General features: G+C 37.8%; 1 protein-coding gene across 1 annotated transcript in view; it reads right to left on the reverse strand.

The window, feature by feature from the left end:
• CROCC2 (ciliary rootlet coiled-coil, rootletin family member 2) overlaps window positions 1-21,316 on the reverse strand; it is a 114,087-nt gene that overhangs the window by 41,013 nt on the left and 51,758 nt on the right. Inside the window, exons 19-22 of the mRNA XM_058187539.1 lie at window positions 19,375-19,502; window positions 10,676-10,845; window positions 5,926-6,105; window positions 4,375-4,509 (exon numbers count right to left, since the gene is read on the reverse strand). Of these exons, the coding sequence (XP_058043522.1) occupies window positions 4,375-4,509; window positions 5,926-6,105; window positions 10,676-10,845; window positions 19,375-19,502 (613 nt within the window). The remainder of the gene's footprint in view (window positions 1-4,374; window positions 4,510-5,925; window positions 6,106-10,675; window positions 10,846-19,374; window positions 19,503-21,316) is intronic.

A 21,316-nucleotide genomic window follows, 5' to 3' on the forward strand; every position in this document is an offset into this window, starting at 1 on the left:
CATCCCATTTATAATTGGAAACAACACCCACATCACAGGACTTCTTGGAGGAAACATCACTGATCATTCTGATCCTCTGATTTAGGATAGTTCAAACTTTTCAACCCTGTGACTTCCAGATGTGTGGAACTATAATTTCCAGAATTCCTGGGCTAAAGGAGAACTGTGATCTCTTGAGAAACTTATTTCAGAAGAAGTTATGTTACCTCAAGTAGCCTGATAATGTGATTAGAGAGCAGGGACATGCTAACTAGTTTTGCCTGCTGACTTTTATCCCAGTTTCTATGCTCATTACTCTCCCTGTTGTGGAAATAATGACTATCGATGGCTGCAACACTGGTACAGGAATGTTACACATGAGGCAAGGTTAGCCAGCATATTCCTTGTCATTACCTCATTGCATACATTGCTTCAAATTTTAACCGGGTAAATCTTGAAGCACTTCAAGACTATTGCCAAACTTGTGATCTCTGGATGTGTTGGTAATGCAGCTGCCAGAATTCCTAGCCAGCATACATATCCATGTTTCTGTGTTTTGTTACTCTGAAGGGGAAATTTGTTGTTGTTGTTGTTGTTGTTGTTAGTTGCATAGTCATTTCTATTCACCTAGCGAATCTTTTCCAAAGACCTAGGATTATGATGATGATTTTTGTTAACAAAACAGTTGGCTTCTCTTTGAATAAATCATATCGATCAGTCTTTTAAATGATAGGAAAGCAGTAGAAAAGGTAGAAGTAACATCATAGAATCCCTCCAATCCTCTGTGTGTGGGGGAGGGGGCCGGAAACCTCTGGCAGGCACTGCAGTTCCCAGAGTAGAGCAGGATGATTTCTGCTTCCCTTGTTGTGTTTGGGAGGCTGTGTTTTGCCATCTAGGCTGAATGGAGCTCCTCTGGGGATTCAGAGAGGGGGAGCTCCAGGAAATGAGATGCTCTTGGGCAAGATCTTTTCTTCTAAAGCCAAGAACTTGCTCACTGCTTTGCAAGCCACTCATAAGCTTCTCCAAGAGGACGGAGTTTGGACCATGCGTGGAACACAGCCATGCGGCTTCCAGCTATGAATTGCAACATCCTTGCCCTGGGGAGGAGCATCTGGCTTGCATTTGTTACCTCGCCCTTCTCTGTTCCAGCCTCTGTTCCTAGTCTGTTTTTGCATGTACTACCTTGCAGAAAATAGCTCACTGAATCAGGTCCAGTCTCAGAAGGATCACAGTCATCAATGGGTTTAAAGTTGTTTCATAAAGCAAGAAACAGAGGGCTAGAAATAGGATTTCCAGGAAATCACAGCAACAGGGCCCATTTCTGTCATTCTGCGCTGCTCTAAGCAATTGGGGTGGAGTTACTGTTTACAGTCCTTCAGGGAATGTATTTGTTTTAAAGCTGGCTTTCTGCTGGTTCTCAGTCAATCTTTCCAGCTGAAATGCTTTTCAGATTTGTTCTGGTGGGGTTTCTCACCCTTGTTGTGCTGTTTGTTTGCTTTGTCTTAAGAGGCTGTACTTTGCAAGCTTGTGAATAGATTTCTCTGGAGATACAAGAGGGCTCTGGCTGATATTGCCAATGTGTTTTTATTTAAAAGCAGAATCAAACAATCCCACAAAGAGCTATTGAAAAAAAGGAAAAAAAACCCAGATATGCATTATGAGAAACAAAATGTGGAGCCAGGAGAATGGAGCCTAATCAAAGAATGTCTGTGTCAGCATAGTATCTCTATGTTAGATGTCCTCATGACATCACCAGTATCTACCTATCTCTTTCCATGCTATTTACAAAAAAAGCAAGGTTTTTCTGCACTAGTTCTTTCCTTCTGAAAACTTCCTAGAGCTGCTAGTATTTCATCCTCCGTGCTGTGCCACATTAATTTCAAGTAATTGGAATTGCAATTAGTTACATTCCAATGCTTTCTGGGTACAGATTTTATTTTAAAAAAGAACCTTGATGACATCAGGGTCACAAAATCCATGAATCAATTTTCATGCATTTTTAAAAAAGAGAAAATATTAAAAGCAACCCTAAAAACTCTGATTCTGCAAAGGTTCAGGAAAGATGTAAAAAACTGTTTGCCCATGCTGTTTAACTGCCATTGGCCAGCCTGACAATCCAGTCCCTTCTTATCCCCAGCACATTTTCTTCTATCATTCGCACACCTGGATAGATTTTTCCTTTGCACACTTCAGCCTTGTAACTAGGAGTCCTTTGGTTGTTTATGCTCTGCCTGAGAAACTGGTCCTCTATATCAATCCCACGTCTCTGTACTTCATCTGTGGAACAAGAATGGGTGGTCCTTTCCCCATGAATAGCTGTCTTCCCTCAGAGAAGCTCTTGGTACTTTATGAGTGGGGAATTGGGCAGGGCTATAGTTCTCCCCCATTTTCTTTCTCCAAGGGAGTGAAGAGATACTGCATTGGGATGAGGGAACTGATCTCCTTGACCATGGAGCTAAGTGTAGCCACTCTTTCTTAACCCCATTACCACAAAGTGTTATTTTTGTGCAACTAAATTTCTCATGGTCACTGTTTTCATTTTCCAAAGGAAAGGGGGACCCTAAATGTAATAATTAAAGATCTAAAATGCACTTGAATATTGTTAAAATAATATATCATATAATTGTATAGAATAGAATAGAATAGAATAGAATAGAATAGAATTTTATTGGCCAAGTGTGATTGGACACACAAGGAATTTGTCTTGGTGCATATGCTCTCAGTGTACATAAAAGAAAAGATACGTTCATCAAGGTACAACATTTACAACACAATTGATGATCAATATATCAATATAAATCATAAGGATTGCCAGCAACAAGTTATAGTCATACAGTCATAAGTGGAAAGAGATTGGTGATGGGAACTATGAAACGATTAATAGTAGTGCAGATAGTACTAAATGTATTCAATAGTTCTCACAGGCTGCTGCATATACACACAGATGGCTTACAAACATGTTTTCTTTTCCTTGTTACTCTCATTTATATCAAGATCATGAGAAGGAGCTTCAAATAAGCTGCCATTTTTAGTCCATCTGGCTGGGCAGAAGGGGGGGAAAAAAAGAGCTGACTTTATTTTCTGCAAGAACACTGCCCCCTTATGGCATTATAGATTTCCTAGAAACTCTTGGAATATGAATTCTGTGAAATTTACTTAATCTGTGGTCTTTTTCTTAATCTTAGTTTATACATAGCTGGAAATAAATCTTTTATCACAGATGTCAACAATAAATAAATAAGTGCTGTCATCTGTATAATTTTCATGGCTGAGAACTGGAGGCAACCCAGGACAATATTAATTTATACACGAAATCTCCAATTGATGCTCTCCCTCCACTGCTAGTCTGTACTTTTATATTTTCTATGTTTTAATTTTCTTTATATGTTTTATTTCTAATTTACAGCAATCTGTCTCAATTTAACACTTTTCTGAAATTTTTCCACCAAAGCATAAGCAAAAGAAAATATGTCAGACCCCATCCCTTTCTGTGGTTCCTGCTGAGCTGAGTATACAGTGCTGTGACTTCAATAATTTCACAAAATAGATTTCAAAATGTTAGGTTTTAAGCTTGTATTGTTTTGTTATTTCCCTTAATCTTTTTACCTTTTATTCCAATAACGATGCTGAAAACTACTTAAGCTGCTCTATTTAGCTTTTAAAAAATGCTTAAGGAACCAACAACATTTTTAATTTACATTCTTTCCACTTATAAAAGAAGAATAGTTTCCATTAGAATTCAATACAAAAGTAATGAAGTTATCAATGCCAACAGAAGAAGCTTAATAACACAGCAGTAATGCCAAAGGTGCTTTTTCAGGAGGCAACTGGATTGTCTTGTTTTTTTCTTTTGAAGACGTTTTGCTTCTCATCCAAGAAGCTTCTTCAACTCTGCCAGAATAGTGGGGAATAGAAGGATTTATGTTCCTTGCAGACAGCTAATAATTTGAATCCTTTTAGAGGGTCATTAAAGCACTTGGAGGTATATCTGTGTCCTCGGGGTCACCTAAGTAGTGCAAGAAAGTCCAATTGCCTCATGAAAAAGCACCTTTGGGACAATCATGACCTGGATGACTGAGAATCTTTTCAGACTTTTAACACAGCAGTAAGAATAAAAATCTACTTCTTCCATATAGCTGGCAGAACAAAAACATTTTCACCTTTTTTTCTGGATGTCCCTTAAGGACCAAAGCAGGCTGGCTTTATTGTGAGAGTTCCATAAAAGGTGACATACATATGGAGAGTCACAAGCAAATCCTTCTACCTACTAGACACGAAAGGATAAGAAGTTATCTTCTGATCTGTGTGTATGGTCCGAGACATTCTTTGGCTTAAAAGACTTCTGAGGAATAAAATTCTGCCCTCAATGTCACAGAAAAAAAAATCCATACGTACCTTATCCTGCTCTTGTCGCTTCAGACTGTCAAGCTTCACCTGTTCATTCTCAGACCTGGCGTACTTCAGCTCTCGTTGTAACTCACTGAGTTTTTCCACAAGATGATTCTTTTCAGCTTCTTTCTGAGAGACTATCTGAAGATGATGAGAACAAACATCCTCATCAGCTTTACACTCTCCTGACTATATTTTATGACCTTTATTTATTAACAATGTTGATATTAACGTATTTTTAAAATAGTATTTGATCTCAGAAACCTAGTAAGGTCTAGGATTTAGATGGAAAACTATCAAGAAGTATCAGAACTGCAGAAGTATCCCAGCTAAACTGGGATAATGTAAAACATCATAGAAGGTGGACATGGGAAAAGCCCTTTTGTGTTGGTTGCCAAGAATGGTACAGGGGTGTGTCTATGGATTCATCAGGACACTATACTTTTTCAAGGTTATGTTAAAGCAAAATTCTCGGGGATGTTTGTCAGGAGGAACAAAATCACATTTGATGGATGAACAGGAAACATGACTATTTCATTTACTTTTTCCTCTATAGAAGTACATAGTCAGTCCTGCAAATCTTCTTTGATACCTCTTTCTGTTTACCTCAATTGCCTTTCTATGTTGCACCCAACAACGGCTGCTAGCAGTTTTTAATTTACACTTAACTCAAGCCATTACAATACGTATTTTGTTTGGTTTGGGCTAAGATGTTACGGTGATTTGTAGCTATGATTTATGGAGCGGCTTTTTATTTGTTCAACAAAATGTAACTAAAATAAAGCACTAATTGGATAGTATTATGTGTCCAGTTGTAGTACCAAACTGCAACAGAGATCTGGCATAGAAGGTCAGCCAGCTGCAATAACTCCATGGGTCAGGGGTGATTCCCTGGAATGGCAATGGGACCATCTGCTTCCCATTTTATTCGAGTAATACTGTCTAGTAAATATTAAATAAATAAATATTATATTCCCATTAAAACAAGGTTTGTAGCAAATGATACCAAAATAACTCAAGAATACTGAAAGCTATTAGATATTAAGAAGGGCTGGATCCGTCTCTTTCAGTTTCTTTCATGCTTACACATCAGCAAGTTCTTACCCTCTTCTATTTCAATCTGCATTTTTTTAAAAAAAGTATGAAATTAACAATTTAACATACTTTCCCACAAAATACAGATATTATGTATTTAATGCTAAAATAAGAACGTTACTTCTTTTTTTTTAAAAAAGTATGAAAAAGAAAGGATAAAGCATATCCCAATTTCCTTATTAGCCCAGAAAACATGAATCAGGTTTGTTGTCTTAAAAAGATGACCTGAACAAATTCTCAAGTTTTCAATTCAGATAACAGAACCAGATGCAATTCTACCACTTCTAGAATTTATTTATTTTTTTGCCGAAAATGCCCTTCTTTTCTCTTCTGAATACTACCCTATTCATTGAGCTCTGAGTAAATCTCAGTATGTAATATCCTCAGTGGATAGTATCACGAGAGAGATTGGGAACAAAGTAGCCTTCTGTCTTGTATAGCTTTTCAACTATATCTCCTCACCTTTTGTTTTTCATTTTCTAGCATAAGGAGGCTTTCATCTCTGTGCTGCTGCAGAGTGAGAATCTCCTCCATGAGCTCCCTCTTCTCAGCTTCATTCTTGGACACCAGTTCTTCCTTCTCTTGCTGAAGACAGTTGACAGTTTCATCTTTCTCTTCCATCAGTGCCAGACGCAGGCTCTCCTGGTATCAGTAGTATATTGTATTTATCAACTAAAATATTATTGAAGTTGGGTTCAATACCATTAAAATCCTGTCTCCTGGGACTTTGTGGAGATTTTGATCTCAGAGAATTTCAGAGTGACTGAGAATCTCCCTAGATATTTAATAAAGGTGATTTAATAATATTTCAATAAGTCCAATATGAGAGAAGACAACTTTTACTGAATTTATACTTCTGATCTGCTGTTTAACCCTATTCTATGGTAATGTTACTGGAATGGGTTGACTGGAAAATTTGTGCCTTAGTTCGTGCTCAGTTTTGGGATGAGGAGGCATAAAGCTAGGTATGGGAATTATTTACTTCCAAAAAGCCCCCTAGTCTTATTAGCATTCTTATATTTGCATTTTATTTGGATATTGTGTAGTTGGATTTTGCACATATTAGTCCATTTCACAAGATAACAATGATGGGAATTAAAGACCTCCTTAATGTCCTCTATTTCCATACTAGTCATATTTCTGAAATTAAAGCACAAATATTTGCATTGATGAAATTTGTTGTTTTGCACTGCCACAGTGTTTGCAAATGGAGTATTGGGCCATGGACTATTCATCCATGCATGATATGCTTGGAAATAAATTTGAATTGTGGATGATGATATTATTGGTAATGTTACTTAGTTGGATAATGAAATGTCTACAAGCACACAAGCAAATTCAGAGAACACCAAGACTTCATAGTTTAACGATGAGCTACTTTTTGTCATTCCAAAAACCATCAATTATACCTGAAGATCTATAATCTAATCTTATAAGAAACATGAATCTGGCAGTCAAAACTTGTTAATTATGGAGAGACCAGAAACGTTGCGGTGAGACCGGCTGGTAAAACAACGGGCTCTGACGAGCTCCACGAAAATCCAGCCGGATGAGCTGCTGATCTTTGAAGAAGGAGAGACATCTCAGAAGACCAAGAGGAACAGGCGAGTTCCTTGAAAGATCGGAGGCAGCTTTTTGGACCGCCGGTGGGGTAAAATGACCACTCTGAAGCTGGGGCAACTGGACTAAGTTGCTGTGCAGGAGTGGTGTCTGAATGGGGTGCTGGTACCAAGTGAGTGATTGGCCAACTCACATGTAAAAGAAAATTTCGAATTGGATTAAAAGGTGTTCTGGAGCTGAAACAAGTGGCTAATTGGCATTTGGGAAATTCTATGGTGGGAGAAGAACAAAGAGGAGGCTAAAATACCAAAGCCCAATAAAGTTTTTGTATCTGTAATTGGATTTGGAGAAACTAAAAATAATAAAAGAAAAGAACCTGAGGAAAAGTATTTTTTTATGTGGATTTAAAATATGTTTGTCAGTTTTGACATTTAGTTGGTTTGAGAATATTGTGGATTTGAGAGAGACGTCTGCTGGCTGAAAAAGTACTGCAATATTTGTTGGAAGAAAGAAGAGAAAATACAGCTGTGACCTTGACCACTAAAATAATTTGGAAACTGTGAGAACTTTTAAGGAGAATCTGTCTCTCTACATTGCTTGGTTTCGATTCTCAAAGGCCGTGGAAGATAACAAATCTTTAACTTAGAGTGGACTGGATAAATATTTGGACTGGACATTAGAATTTGGAAATAAAAACTATATGGATTTTAAGTTCTAATTAAATGTGACATAATTTAAAAGTCTTAACAATTTGTTAAATTGGCAATATGGAGTCTTGGATGTATGAGGAAGTAGTTTAGATGTTTAAAAATATGTGTGAATCTTTGAAAGGTAATAAAAAGTCAGAAACTTGGTGTTGTGACTCGTCCTCCCTCCTCTCCTCAGCCGGGCCCCTCCCGTCTCCAACCGGGCCTTTTATCAGACTCCGAGTCTGATAATGAAGATGAACGGCCTGTCATGACAGCTGGCCCTGGCCCCATGCCCGGAGAGGATTCAAGGAGTGAAAGGAGAAGCCCAATAAACCTCACTCATATAGTGTGTGTTCCTTTGGCTCAGCCTTCAGAGCAGGAAGCCAGCCAGGTGGTGGAATTACCCAGGCCTACTCCCTCTGACCCCTCCATTTCCGAGACGCTGACAGCAGATCCAGCTGAAGACAATTCAGGCTGGGTGGACCCTCGCTTCCGGAGATCTGAGAGGTGACGCCAGCAGAAGGAAGGGTGGGGCAGGCCTGGATAAATGCTGAGTCGTGGACCCACACCCCACAGCCTATATAAAGGACCTGCTTTTGGCATTCCAACCTTGAGTCAAGCAAAGTCTTATCTAGTTTGCTGATATCAGACCCTATCGCTGAAGTCACAACTTGGACTCCTGCCTGCCCTGATAAACCTCGAAGGAACTTGGCAAGCTGCAGAGACTTCGTTGCCAAGTTTATTACGGGCTTCCATGACTCGTTCGTCGGAGTGGGAGTGGGACTTGACACTTGGTTGGAATACACACAGCAGGAAATAGGAGAAGAGAGCATAAATAAGGAACAAGAAAATAATATTGAAAGAAAAGGAATTGTAAGCAAAAAGCAGCTAGATAATTTCCTTGGGATTTATAGTGGCAAAAAAAGAGTGGACAGGGTGGAATATCCCTCCCCAAAAGGAGCAATCAAAGGGTAAAGAGGGAAATAGTGGGAAGAGATTAGGAGAAAACTTGGGGAGAATTAGTCAAATAATATATTTAAAAGTGAGAAAAAGGATTCAGAAGAAAAGATATAATAAATATAAAAAAAGAAGTAGTAGTTAAGAGAATGGGATAAAAGGAGAAAACTATTAAGAAGTGGAATTTTGGAGAGACCAAGAGAAAATGGTTAAAGAAGGGAAGATTAATGAAAGGAGGAAGTGAAATAAGGTAAATATTAGTAGATTTAAGGGAATTGTATTTATATTATTAATTGTGGATGGTCAACTAAATTAAAGGGTTTTAATGTAAGATCTGAATATGATGATGTATGTTGCTTACAGTAAAACAGAATAGCAGATGAAATGTGAAATGGCAATTTGATTTAATTTTGAAGACAATTTAAATCAAGAGACAAAGTTGAAATGTTAAAAAGTGGCATGGGGATTTTGAGAAATATATTCTGTAATGGAGAAATAAGATAATTAATTGATGTTATTGTAACAGCTTAGAAATTAAGGATGGATAGTGATACTGTTTATGTATTATGTATTAAGAAGAAATTAAGATATGACAAAGAAGTATGGAAAAAGAATATTATGGCTGAAATTGGAAACATCTAAAATGGACTTGGAAAAAAAAGAACAGTATGGCAGAAGTTGAAATAATAAGATATGGTGAAAAATGATTAATTTGTGATAAAGAACTATCTGGAAAAAATGGGAAGATTGGAATAGATTAAAAAGATTTATCTATATAAAATGTATAAGATGTGACCCAGTCAACATTCTGTTTATAAAATATATTCATAAAATGAAATAAATTTTTTTAATAAAACTTGTTTTTTAAAAAACTTGCCTGCAGACAATGGCGAGACACACAATGGAGCTACAAGGCAGGTAAGACACATTTCATGTCTTCCCGGCCCCATCCCTCCCCACCTGCCACTCCCAAATTGCATCCAATTCGGGCAGGGGCAGGAAGCCCTGCCATGCCTGGCGAAAGGGAGAGAAGCAATGGCAAGAGGAGCGAGCCCTGTTTCGCTCCATGTGTCTTGCTTCTCCACCACCCACCTACCACCGCCCTCGATAAAGAGCTGGACACTGGAAAGGGGAGCCGGGAGGGAGTCGCCCGGTGGAGAGGTGGGAACGGGGCGGGAGTTTGCAAGCGATTGCTTCCCCTTTGCCTTCTCTCCCAAAAGTGCTCCTTGGGAGCAGCCACTTCTGCAGCAGGAGACTTGCACCTCGCGCCAGCCTTCTGAAGGGTAGCAGCCTTATTTCCAACCCACGTGGCCCAGGATGGTTGGGACAAAATAAGGGTAAAAAAATTGTGGATAGTTGTTGCTGCGGTACCCTTTGGAAAGCTGGCACTAGGCACATGGGGTGCATCGCTTGGCCTCCTGTTGCAGAAGTGGCAAAAGTGGCAGCACTTGCTGGAGGTGCCAGCCAAAGCAGCACCCGCAAATCAGCTGTGAATGGCAGCCTGAGCCGCTCAGCTGATCAGTTTAAGGGACCGAGAAACCAGAAGTGACCGGGGAAGGGAAGCATGCCTCCTATGCTGGCCACGCCCACTCTGTCACTAGGATTTATTCAGTCTTGACTTTATTTTCCGGACATGTCCTATTTTTTGGGAAACACGGTACTACTCTCTCCCAGAAAGTTTGAGATGATCAGTATTCTCATAATGAGTATGTATCAATCCTAGCAAGGGGCATGATCTCATAGTAGGTATACACGTAAACTTAGTTGAAAAATCTCAAAAAATATATTATTATTTAAATTATAGTACTGAAGCAAATGTACTCTTATAAATACATTAATTTTTGCCACATGTTGGTTTGTTGCTTTTACTCCAAACACCGCTATCAGCTATGGAACTTGATACGATATATTAGAACTGATTTTAGTTTAGGGAGGCAGGGGCTATTTGATACCAATCACTACAAATTGATCTAGGACTATTCACTTCTTGGACCTGCATCACTGACCTTCTCTTTTCTAAGGGTCCCAAGGTCCTCTTCAAAAGCTTGCTTTTGATGTTTCATAGACAGCTGACACTCTTCTTCTGTTTGAGTCAATTGGTGCTTCAACGTCTCTATCTCTTTTCTTAGGGTACTCTCTTGATGCTCAAGTTCTTGCCGAACCTTTCCTAATTCCGCTGGGAAAGAAAATAAACTATTCAGAGGAGATTTTTAGGTATTCTCCAGTACACATAGTGTTGAAAAAGATTTCAATCATATCAGGCTTCACCACTGTCTTTTAATTCAGTGGTACTATTCCTCCAAAAAATAATAATTCCGTCCTCTAATTATTCTTTATTAATATCATTTTTAAACATAGTTTGCTCTGATGTGTTTTGTGTATCTGCTTTTGAATTTGGTTGTAGTCACTGATAACCAACTTGCTAAAACTGCCAGAAAGTCAGAATAAAATAGAGAAAACAACAAATAAGCCCAGTTTTTCTAGATCAGGCTAGTGGTCAATCCAATTCAGCATTATGTGTCGTAGAGTGTACTACCAAATGCATTCAAGAGCCCCAGAAACATGCATATAAGGGTCAAAGCCATTTTTTGCTTTCCAGAAGTTGATATTTCAAAAGAACTGTTATTCAGAATGGAGCATAAAGTCTCTCTGGGATTAAAATATACCTCATCGATTTTTTTAAAAAAATATAATGTTAATTTCAATAAATGTTGAAAATAAAAACCAATAAAAGAACGAGTAACAGGACTTCTGCTTGGCTCCACTTTGTTGATGGCGGTCTTTTTTAGACCGCTAATCCCGTAGTCCGTAGAGCCGCCAGGACAGCGCAAATCAGCTGTCCGGCGGCTTGAAAATCTCCCCCTCGGGCAAAGAGGGAGAGATGAGCATTCGGGCTGAAGTTGAGCCACCTGGAGAAGCCCCAGAAAAGTTTCTGGAGGCTTGAGGGGAGTGCTCCTTCTATAGCCTGAAAGACGCTCCGGACTTGGAGGGCATCTACCTTTTGGCAGAAAAAAATGTAGCATCCAATCTCCGCGGCAGAAATGGATTTGTGATGGATTGTAACGTGGATAGAGCAGAAACTGGAGTTCTAGCATTTGTTTGCAAGAAGATTACAAGCCCCTAATAGAGGATACATTTGTTGCGAAGATAGGAGAGAAGAAAGCAAATGGCGTTTTGTGGAATGCAAGCAAACGGTGATTTGTGTATTGGAAACGAAAGCTAAGGAAATGCTTATGAATAGCCAGTGTGGAACCAGGAGATATACAAGAAGATACTGACTAAATGGAAGAAATAAGAATTTTATGATTTATATTTTTTCTTCTTCTTTGGGATTATAGTGATTTAGAAGAAAAGTTTTTTGAATCTTTCCTTTTTAACCCCTTTTTGTCCCCTGTTACTGGGTAGGTTATATATTTTAAAAATGGCTTTTAAGCAAATAGTACCAAAAGTCACCAAAAACTTTGAAACTTCAGATACGAAAATTAAAAGAAGACAATAAAGAGGAATTAAGAAATTTTTTACAGGAGTTTCTGGAGACTCATCTTTCAGAAATAGATCAAAAATTTGATGAAATAGAGAAAGAGATGTTGAATTTTAAAGAAGTGGTGGAAAAGCAGAAGAGGGAAATGAAAATGGTAAAGGATGCAATTTCGCAAATATTAAGGTCTTGTATTCAGATGGAGGATAGTTTGGAAGAACTTAATAAAGTTAATTTAGAGTTGCAAAGGAAAATAGAGGAAATTCAAAAGAATCAAAACAATTGGAACTTAGATAATAAGATGGAAGATATACAGGCTAAGGTAGATAGGGCAGATGAAGAAAGAGTAATATTACAATATAGATTAATGGAATATGCCATAAGGGTGAGGGGGTTGAAGGAAAGTAGGAAGGAAAATTTAAAAGAGATTTTTATGCAAGTTTTTGGTCAGATAAAGGGTGTGGAGCCAGAAGACTTTGAGATTAATATTGAAAGAATTTATCGTGTTAATTCTTGGTGGGCAAGACAAACTAGATTACCGAGGGATGTGGTTATTTATTTTACAACTAAAAAGGTTAGGTATGAAATCTTGCAAGCCTTTTATAAAAATAAATTTCAAATATTGGGACAAGATATAATAATTCCTCCTAAAATGTTAAGAAAGAGAAGAGAATTTGTTTTTTTAGTGGATGAGTTTAAGAAACATCAGATATATTTTAGATGGGAAGTTCCAATGGGTTTGTCAGTGAATTTTAAAGGTAGAAAGTATTTTCTTAGTACAGTTATGAAAGCAAGACATTTCTATATTAATGTTTTAATGAGTGGGAATTCTTTGTTGTTAGATGCTAAGTTAACTGGTTTGGAAATGATGGAAAATAGAATAGAAGAGGGGAAGAATGTTTAAGATGTGAATATGATGATTATGGCTAATTTCTAGAATTGATTTGTTTAGGATATAAATTATAGGATTTTTGTTATTTGTTATTTGTAAGGTATAAACCTATGAGATGATACTATTTAATTTTGAAGGATGGAAAGAAAAAATTATGAATTAAGATAATGTTGTGGATGTAATGATGTTAATTGTTTACTGTTATATTTTGGATGTAACTTAAATGATTATTCGTTTTAAGTGATACGCTTTGGATATAAGTTTATAGACAGCAAAAGTTATGAAGTTAAGTTGGAAATATCGTATCTGAGAGACTTTATTCGTAATGATATTTGACTGATGGAGTAATATTGGAAGATTGGACATTAAATGTTATGACAATTGAAGAAATATATAAGTGATGAAAATTTGAGCTCGAGAAGATGGACTGTAATTTAAGAAATGGACTTATGAAATTTGAAGGAATATACAAGTGGAGAAAATTTGAATTTGAGAAGATGGACTAATTTTAAAAATGGGCTGTAATATATGAAGGGAAGATTGTATTGGTATTGTTCCTTTTCTTTCTTTGGGATTATAGTGATTTAGAAGAAAAGTTTTTTGAATCTTTCCTTTTTAACCCCTTTTTGTCCCCTGTTACTGGGTAGGTTATATATTTTAAAAATGGCTTTTAAGCAAATAGTACCAAAAGCCACCAAAAACTTTGAAACTTCAGATACGAAAATTAAAAGAAGACAATAAAGAGGAATTAAGAAATTTTTTACAGGAGTTTCTGGAGACTCATCTTTCAGAAATAGATCAAAAATTTGATGAAATAGAGAAAGAGATGTTGGATTTTAAGGAAGTGGTGGAAGAGCAGAAGAGGGAAATGAAAATGGTAACGGATGCAATTTCGCAAATATTAAGGTCTTGTATTCAGACGGAGGATAGTTTGGAAGAACTTTTAATAAAGTTAATTTAGAGTTGCAAAGGAAAATAGAGGAAATTCAAAAGAATCAAAACAATTGGAACTTAGATAATTAGATGGAACATATACAGGTTAGATAGATAGGGCAGATGAAGAAAGTGTAATATTACAATATAGATTAATGGAATATGCCATAAGGGTGAAGGGGTTGAAGGAAAGTAGGAAGGAAAATTTAAAAGAGATTTTTACGCAAGCTTTTGCTCAGATAAATGGTATGGAGCCAGAAGACTTTGAGATTAATATTGAAAGAATTTATTGTGTTAATTCTTGGTGGGCAAGACAAAATAGATTACCGGGGGATGTGGTTATTTATTTTACAACTAAAAAGGTTAGGTATGAAAACTTGCAAGCCTTTTATAAAAATAAATTTCAAATATTGGGACAAGATATAATAATTCCTCCTAAAATGTTAAGAAAGAGAAGAGAATTTGTTTTTTTAGTGGATGAGTTTAAGAAACATCAGATATATTTTAGATGGGAAGTTCCAATGGGTTTGTCAGTGAATTTTAAAGGTAGAAAGTATTTTCTTAGTACAGTTATGAAAGCAAGACATTTCTATATTAATGTTTTAATGAGTGGGAATTCTTTGTTGTTAGATGCTAAGTTAACTGGAGATGATGGAAAATAGAATAGAAGAGGGGAAGAATGTTTAAGATGTGAATATGATGATTATGGCTAATTTCTAGAATTGATTTGTTTAGGATATAAATTATAGGATTTTTGTTATTTGTTATTTGTAAGGTATAAACCTATGAGATGATACTATTTAATTTTGAAGGATGGAAAGAAAAAATTATGAATTAAGATAATGTTGTGGATGTAATGATGTTAATTGTTTACTGTTATATTTTGGATGTAACTTAAATGATTATTCGTTTTAAGTGATACGCTTTGGATATAAGTTTATAGACAGCAAAAGTTATGAAGTTAAGTTGGAAATATCGTATCTGAGAGACTTTATTCGTAATGATATTTGACTGATGGAGTAATATTGGAAGATTGGACATTAAATGTTATGACAATTGAAGAAATATATAAGTGATGAAAATTTGAGCTCGAGAAGATGGACTGTAATTTAAGAAATGGACTTATGAAATTTGAAGGAATATACAAGTGGAGAAAATTTGAATTTGAGAAGATGGACTAATTTTAAAAATGGGCTGTAATATATGAAGGGAAGATTGTATTGGTATTGTTCCTTTTCTTTCTTTTTTCTTTTTATTACTCCTTCTTATCTCTTTATTATTATTGTAAGGGGATTTAAAGTTTTAGAGAGGGGTGGGAGTTTATGTATATTTTGTATATTTTAGCTTGTGATTGTTGATTATCCGTTGGGTGAGATCATCAGTGGCTTTGGTGTGAGGTACCAGCTGTACGCTGATTACACTCAGCTGTACTTTTCCACACCGGGCCACCCCAACGAAGCTATCGAAGTGCTGTCCCGGTGTCTGGAAGCCGTACGGATCTGGATGGGAAGAAACAGGCTCAAGCTCAATCCCTCCAAGACAGAGTGGCTGTGGATGCCGGCATCCCGGTACAGTCAGCTGAGTCCGCGGCTGACTGTTGGGGGCGAGTCATTGGCCCCGATGGAGAGGGTGCGCAACTTGGGCATCCTCCTGGATGAACGGCTGTCTTTTGAAGATCATTTGACGGCCGTCTCCAGGAGAGCTTTTTACCAGGTTCGCCTGGTGCGCCAGTTGCGCCCCTTTCTAGACCGGGATGCCCTATGCACGGTCACTCATGCCCTCGTGACGTCTCGTCTGGATTACTGCAATGCTCTCTACATGGGGCTCCCCTTGAAGGGCACCCGAAGGCTTCAGTTAGTTCAGAGTGCGGCTGCGCGGGTGATAGAGGGAGCCCCTCGTGGCTCCCATGTGACACCTCTCCTGCGCAGACTGCACTGGCTACCTGTGGCCTTCCGGGTGCGCTTCAAGGTTCTGGTAACTATCTTTAAAGCGCTCCATGGCATAGGGCCGGGCTATTTACGGGACCGCCTGCTGCTACCGAATACCTCTCACCGACCCGTGCGCTCTCACAGAGAGGGACTCCTCAGGGTGCCGTCTGCTAGACAGTGTCATTTGGCGACACCCAGGGGAAGGGCCTTCTCTGTGGGGGCTCCCACCCTCTGGAACGAACTCCCCCCAGGACTTCGTCAACTTCCGGACCTCCGAACCTTCCGCCGCGAGCTTAAAACATATCTATTCATCTGCGCAGGACTGGATTAGATTTTAAATTTATACGGGTTTTAATGGGTTTTATTATTTATATTGTTCTTTTTTAATTATTTGGCTGTGTAGAATAAGTTTTTTAATTGATATTTTATTCTGTATTTATATGTACCTTTTTATTTGCCTGTGAACCGCCCTGAGTCCCTAGGGAGATAGGGCAGTATACAAATACGATAAATAAATAAATAAATAAATTATAATACCCGGTAATTGCTCTAGGAAGTCCGCCGGGGGGGAGAGGGGGGAGGGGGATGGGGAAAGAGGGGGGGAAATGATACATGGATTGGTTAGTAATGCACAATAATGATTGAAGATATGAAATTAAAATTTGAAATAATATTGGGGCTACTTGACTGCCATTTCAGAAAGAAAGGGAGAGAGGATAGAAGGAGGGAAGAAAGTAGGTAGGAAAGAGTTGAGAAGGAGGTGGGGAATAAGAAGGTTAGAAAGGGTGGAAGAAGGGAGGAGTGGAGAAGGAGGAGAGGAAGTAGTAAAGTGAAGGAGATGAAGGAAGGGGAAAGTAGTAGAGGGTAGAGGGAGGTTGTGAAGAAAGGAAGTGGCAGTCAGGCAGGCCCGAATCAGCAATAAATAAAAATTAATGATTAATGATGAATAACAGATTGTACATAAATATGATGTTGGAAAATGGAAATAAATTTTTTTTATAAAAAAAAAAGAACGAGTAACAGATACAAAGCACAAAAGAAAAAAAACCATCTACTTCCCTATCTATATTTGTTTTCTGAGGTTTTCACGGGTGTTTGTATGTAGGTCTTTGGTTATTTGGGTTTTCTCCCGCGTAAAATTGGAAGTGTCTTGGTGACGTTTCGACGAAGTCTCATTCGTCATCTTCAGGCTGGTGTTTACAGCTTCATGCTTCTAGGAGCAATGTGTGATTGCAGCTGTTTCTTCCTTTTAACTGCTAGTGTGGGTTTGAACTGATTGGTTGGGAGCTTAGCTGTGTTCTGATTGGGTGGAGGTATGTTCTGATTGGTTGGGGGTTTGGCTGTGCTCTGATTGGATGGTGGAGTTGGCTGTGCTCTGATTGGATGGAGGTGTGTTCTATTTGAGGGTGGGGGGGGCTTGGTTGTGCTCAGGTTAGTCTCAGTTACAGGGGGATTTGAGTTGGTGAGCTGCATTGCTGTTGTTTTGCTTCGCGTTCGTGGTCATGCTACATCTTCATGGTGGGTGTCAGTCTGCTGCAGGTATGGATTCGAGGGGTTTGAAATGGCTAGTGATGCAGCTGCAGTCTGGCTTCTGGTCCGTGGTCGTGCTTCATCATCGGTGTGGGTTTGAGTCTGCTTTCCACGTGGATGTGTGGTGGTGACATGCTGTGTGGAACTCGTGAGTGTGGGTCTTGCGTCATTCTTCATGTTAGGGACTCATTTGTCAATAAGGGAGGGTTTCCAAATGGCTGGTAGGCGGGAGGTATCATCTCATTTATTCATGCTGTGTGGGCATTTTTCTATCTCGATGGCTTCTCTGATTAGTCTGTTGTTAAAGTGTTCAGTTTTTATGATAGTTCTGGTATTTTTAAAGTCAATTTTATGTCAGAGAAAACCAAAATAACCAAAGACCTACATATATATGTAGGTTTTTCATGGGTATAGGTATGTAGGTCTTGGCATATTCGGGTCTTTTCCTGTGTAAGGTTGAGAGTATTTTGGTGACGTTTCGACGATGCTTTGCTCGCACAAGCACAAAGCCGTAAGCACCAGCCTGAATATGATGAGTGAGACCTCGTCGAAACGTCGCCAAGATACTCTCAATCTTACACGGGGAAAAAAAACGAATGCACTAAGACCTACATATATATGTATATGTGTATACACACACACACACACACACACACACACAAATAAATAAATAAATAAATAAATTTATAATCTGGAGCAGATAGACAACATTGTAACATAAGCAAGCCTTGCATATTTGAACATGCAACACTGCTGTCCAAAAAGTAATCTGTTGACAGGTACAATCTGGAGATCAGATGTGACTAGAATAATCTGTTATTAAAAATTCTTCATTTCTTCAAGACACTTGAGTTGCTGTGTTTTTCAACCATATTAGGTGATCCAAAAGGAAGATGTACTTTAGTTTTTCAATATCCTGCTACAGCAAAACTGATTTTCTAATGTTGCAGAATCTGATGTTCTGAGAAAAATTAACCATAAAAATCTTATTAATTATTAAAGACTGTTAAGTATTTGTCCTGTTTCTTGGAACATTATCTTTGCTTTTGATCAAAATGAATAATGAAATTGGCACTGCACCTGGAAAATATATTAAATGCGAGTTTGATTATAGATTTTCCAACACCATTTAGAAAAAAAGCTACTTTAAGAAATTGAGCCTTCTGTTCAAATAATGTGACTGCTAATTAAGAAGCACCAGAACAACTAGTAATTAATTGCAGACTGAATATGAATTAGCAGTGTGATGTGGTAGCAGAAGAACTTCACCTGGAAAACCAGTTTACTGAAATCTAGACACATGGCTTGGTAATAATACCTGTGAAAAAATTAACATTTGAAAATGAATCTGTGCTGTGATGTCGCTGCAACATTTGGATACAACATCTCACAACTCATCTAACTGTTCACTCCTAAATCCAACTGATAAACAGTGTAAAAGCTTTGGTATCAAAACAGCTTCTTGATGATTTCATTTTGCATATGGTTCTAGCATGAAAATGTTTATTTATTTCTGCTCCCTATTTTTTGTGTTTTCACTAGTTTTTATGAGAATGCTAACAACCAACCTGTGTTAGGCATAATCTTAGCACAAAAGTTTTTTAAAAGGTGGACTTAAAATACCCAGCTAAAATACCCAGAATTGGATAAAAAAATTCCCTCGTATGAAATATTGTCACTCTGTGAAAATGGGTGCAATGCAGCCTTCTTGTGGTGCACCCCAGGCAATGTGACTTTGTTGTGGCTAAATAGTCTAGATATTCTGGTTGCTGGACCTTCCAAGGACCTCCCAGGAAGCAGCAGCAGCATGAGTACCAAAAATAAAAACAACAGCTAATGCTATATTCTGGTAAACCATATAAAATAAATAAACTTAGTGAAAAACTCAGACTTACTGAATTTTTTAATCTAAATGAATTGTTGATCAGATTGTGCATACTGTACCTTGAATTGCCTTTCTGGAAAGATCAATGCCTTGATTTTCTCCTTCTAATTGTTCCTTGCGGGCCTCAAGTTGAGCTGCCCGCTCTTGTGCCTCAAAAAGGCTGGTTTCCAGGGATTCCTTCTCCGTTCTAAAAGCACATTAGGATATGATCAGTGCCAATCAATTAGGCTGTCTTCACCTTGAATCTGTAGACACCCACAAAGCAATGATTTTAAAATCATAGCTAGTATTTACAAGTAGTCCTCAATTTACAACAATTTGTTTAGCAACTGTTTGAAGTTATAACAACCCTGAAAAAAGTGACTTATGACCGTTTTTCACACTTATGATCGTTGCAGTATCCCCATAGTTATGTAATAAAAATTTGGGGGCTTGGCAACTGGCATGTATTTATGATACTTTCATTGTCCCAGAATCATGTGAACATTATTTGTAACCTTCCCAGCCAGCTTGTGGTTATAAATTGAGGGCTACTTGTACAGACAGCTTGTTGCCACTGATAATACCACCTAGCACAGGGCTGACCTCATTCATGTGAAATCCAGAAGGCAAAATTTCTCCATTGTATTTGTGGGAAAAGATAACTGTGAGAACCATAAACATTATTTTTTATTTTTGAAGATGCAGGATATCAATGCAAAGATAAAGTCACCCACAAATTGAACGCAATTCTATAATTGCATGGGTGTATCCTGCAGTACTTCTTAGCAGTAGTACATTTGCCATCGCTTGCTTTCAAGAATTTTTTCTTCCCAGTTTATAGTTCCCTACAGTCCTGGGCTTCTCTGATGTTCTCTCATCTAAATACTAACCTGCCCTGACCTTTCTTAGCATCTAAACCAAAAGATGTTTAGTACTTGACAAGGTTGACTAGATACATTATCTGCTAAAATAATTATAAACTAAAACATAAGTCGTGTAATGAGGAAAAAGTTGAAAACTATCATGTTTATTCAGATTTCTTTAGTTTTTCAATCACTACAAACATATTAATCAATATAGAACTAAACATTATTTCACTAAGATTTTAGAAATGGATTTATAGGAGCTATGTGATAACAGTGACAGATAAGACATGAACAGAGATGAGAAATTTCCAAGCACTGTTTTATGATAATTTACAGTGCTGGCATCACTTCATTGGGATCAAGAATAAATCTCTGACTTGGGACACTATAGTTTAGAAAGTATTGAGAAACCATGTTTTGCAACAGGAGGAACTGGATGAGTCAATCTATTAAAGCAATGTCTGTTTAGGAACTAATGATTATCCTGAAGTAGGTCTTGAGCACAGCTGCATTTGTGTATAGATCTTACTTTGAACTAAAAGTTCTCCTATGCTCTTCCATAATTGAATTTTTAGTCCCAACTGACCCATTCATCACACTGGGGCAGCTAAAGCAAGGAAAACTAGAGACATTACTATAATTATTACTATACAAAGCAAACATGTTTCTGTGGAATGCGGAGAATCAGAAGCAGCAAGGCAGAGCCAAGAAGATGAAAAAAGAAGAAGAATGGAAACAGCAAATCGGACAATTGCAGAGATAAGCCATGGAGAAGTACATATTAAAAGAATAATAGAATATCAGAGTTGAAAGGGACCTTGGAGGCCTTCTAGTCCAACTCCCTGCTCAAGCAGGAAACCCTATACCATTTCAGACAAATGGTTGTCCAATCTCTTCTTCTGTTGGTCAAGTAAGAACCAAAAAGTTCTTACTTAGTTAAAGCCAACAATTAGTAAATAATTCATTTGCCAGGACAACAGTGTCCTTTAAAGATTTGGATGCTCTTGGGAGACAAGTAGCTTATTCCAAATTGAAAGAGTATGCAACAAAAGTAAAACTATCCAATTTAGACCAGGAAAGCATCACTGTATTAATTTTCTGTGTGGTGATGAAACCATGAAACTTTATTTTAATTGGCTCCTCAGGCAATTGG

The sequence above is a fragment of the Ahaetulla prasina genome, chromosome 6 (assembly GCF_028640845.1).
Source record: "Ahaetulla prasina isolate Xishuangbanna chromosome 6, ASM2864084v1, whole genome shotgun sequence".
Classification (NCBI taxonomy): domain Eukaryota; kingdom Metazoa; phylum Chordata; class Lepidosauria; order Squamata; family Colubridae; genus Ahaetulla; species Ahaetulla prasina.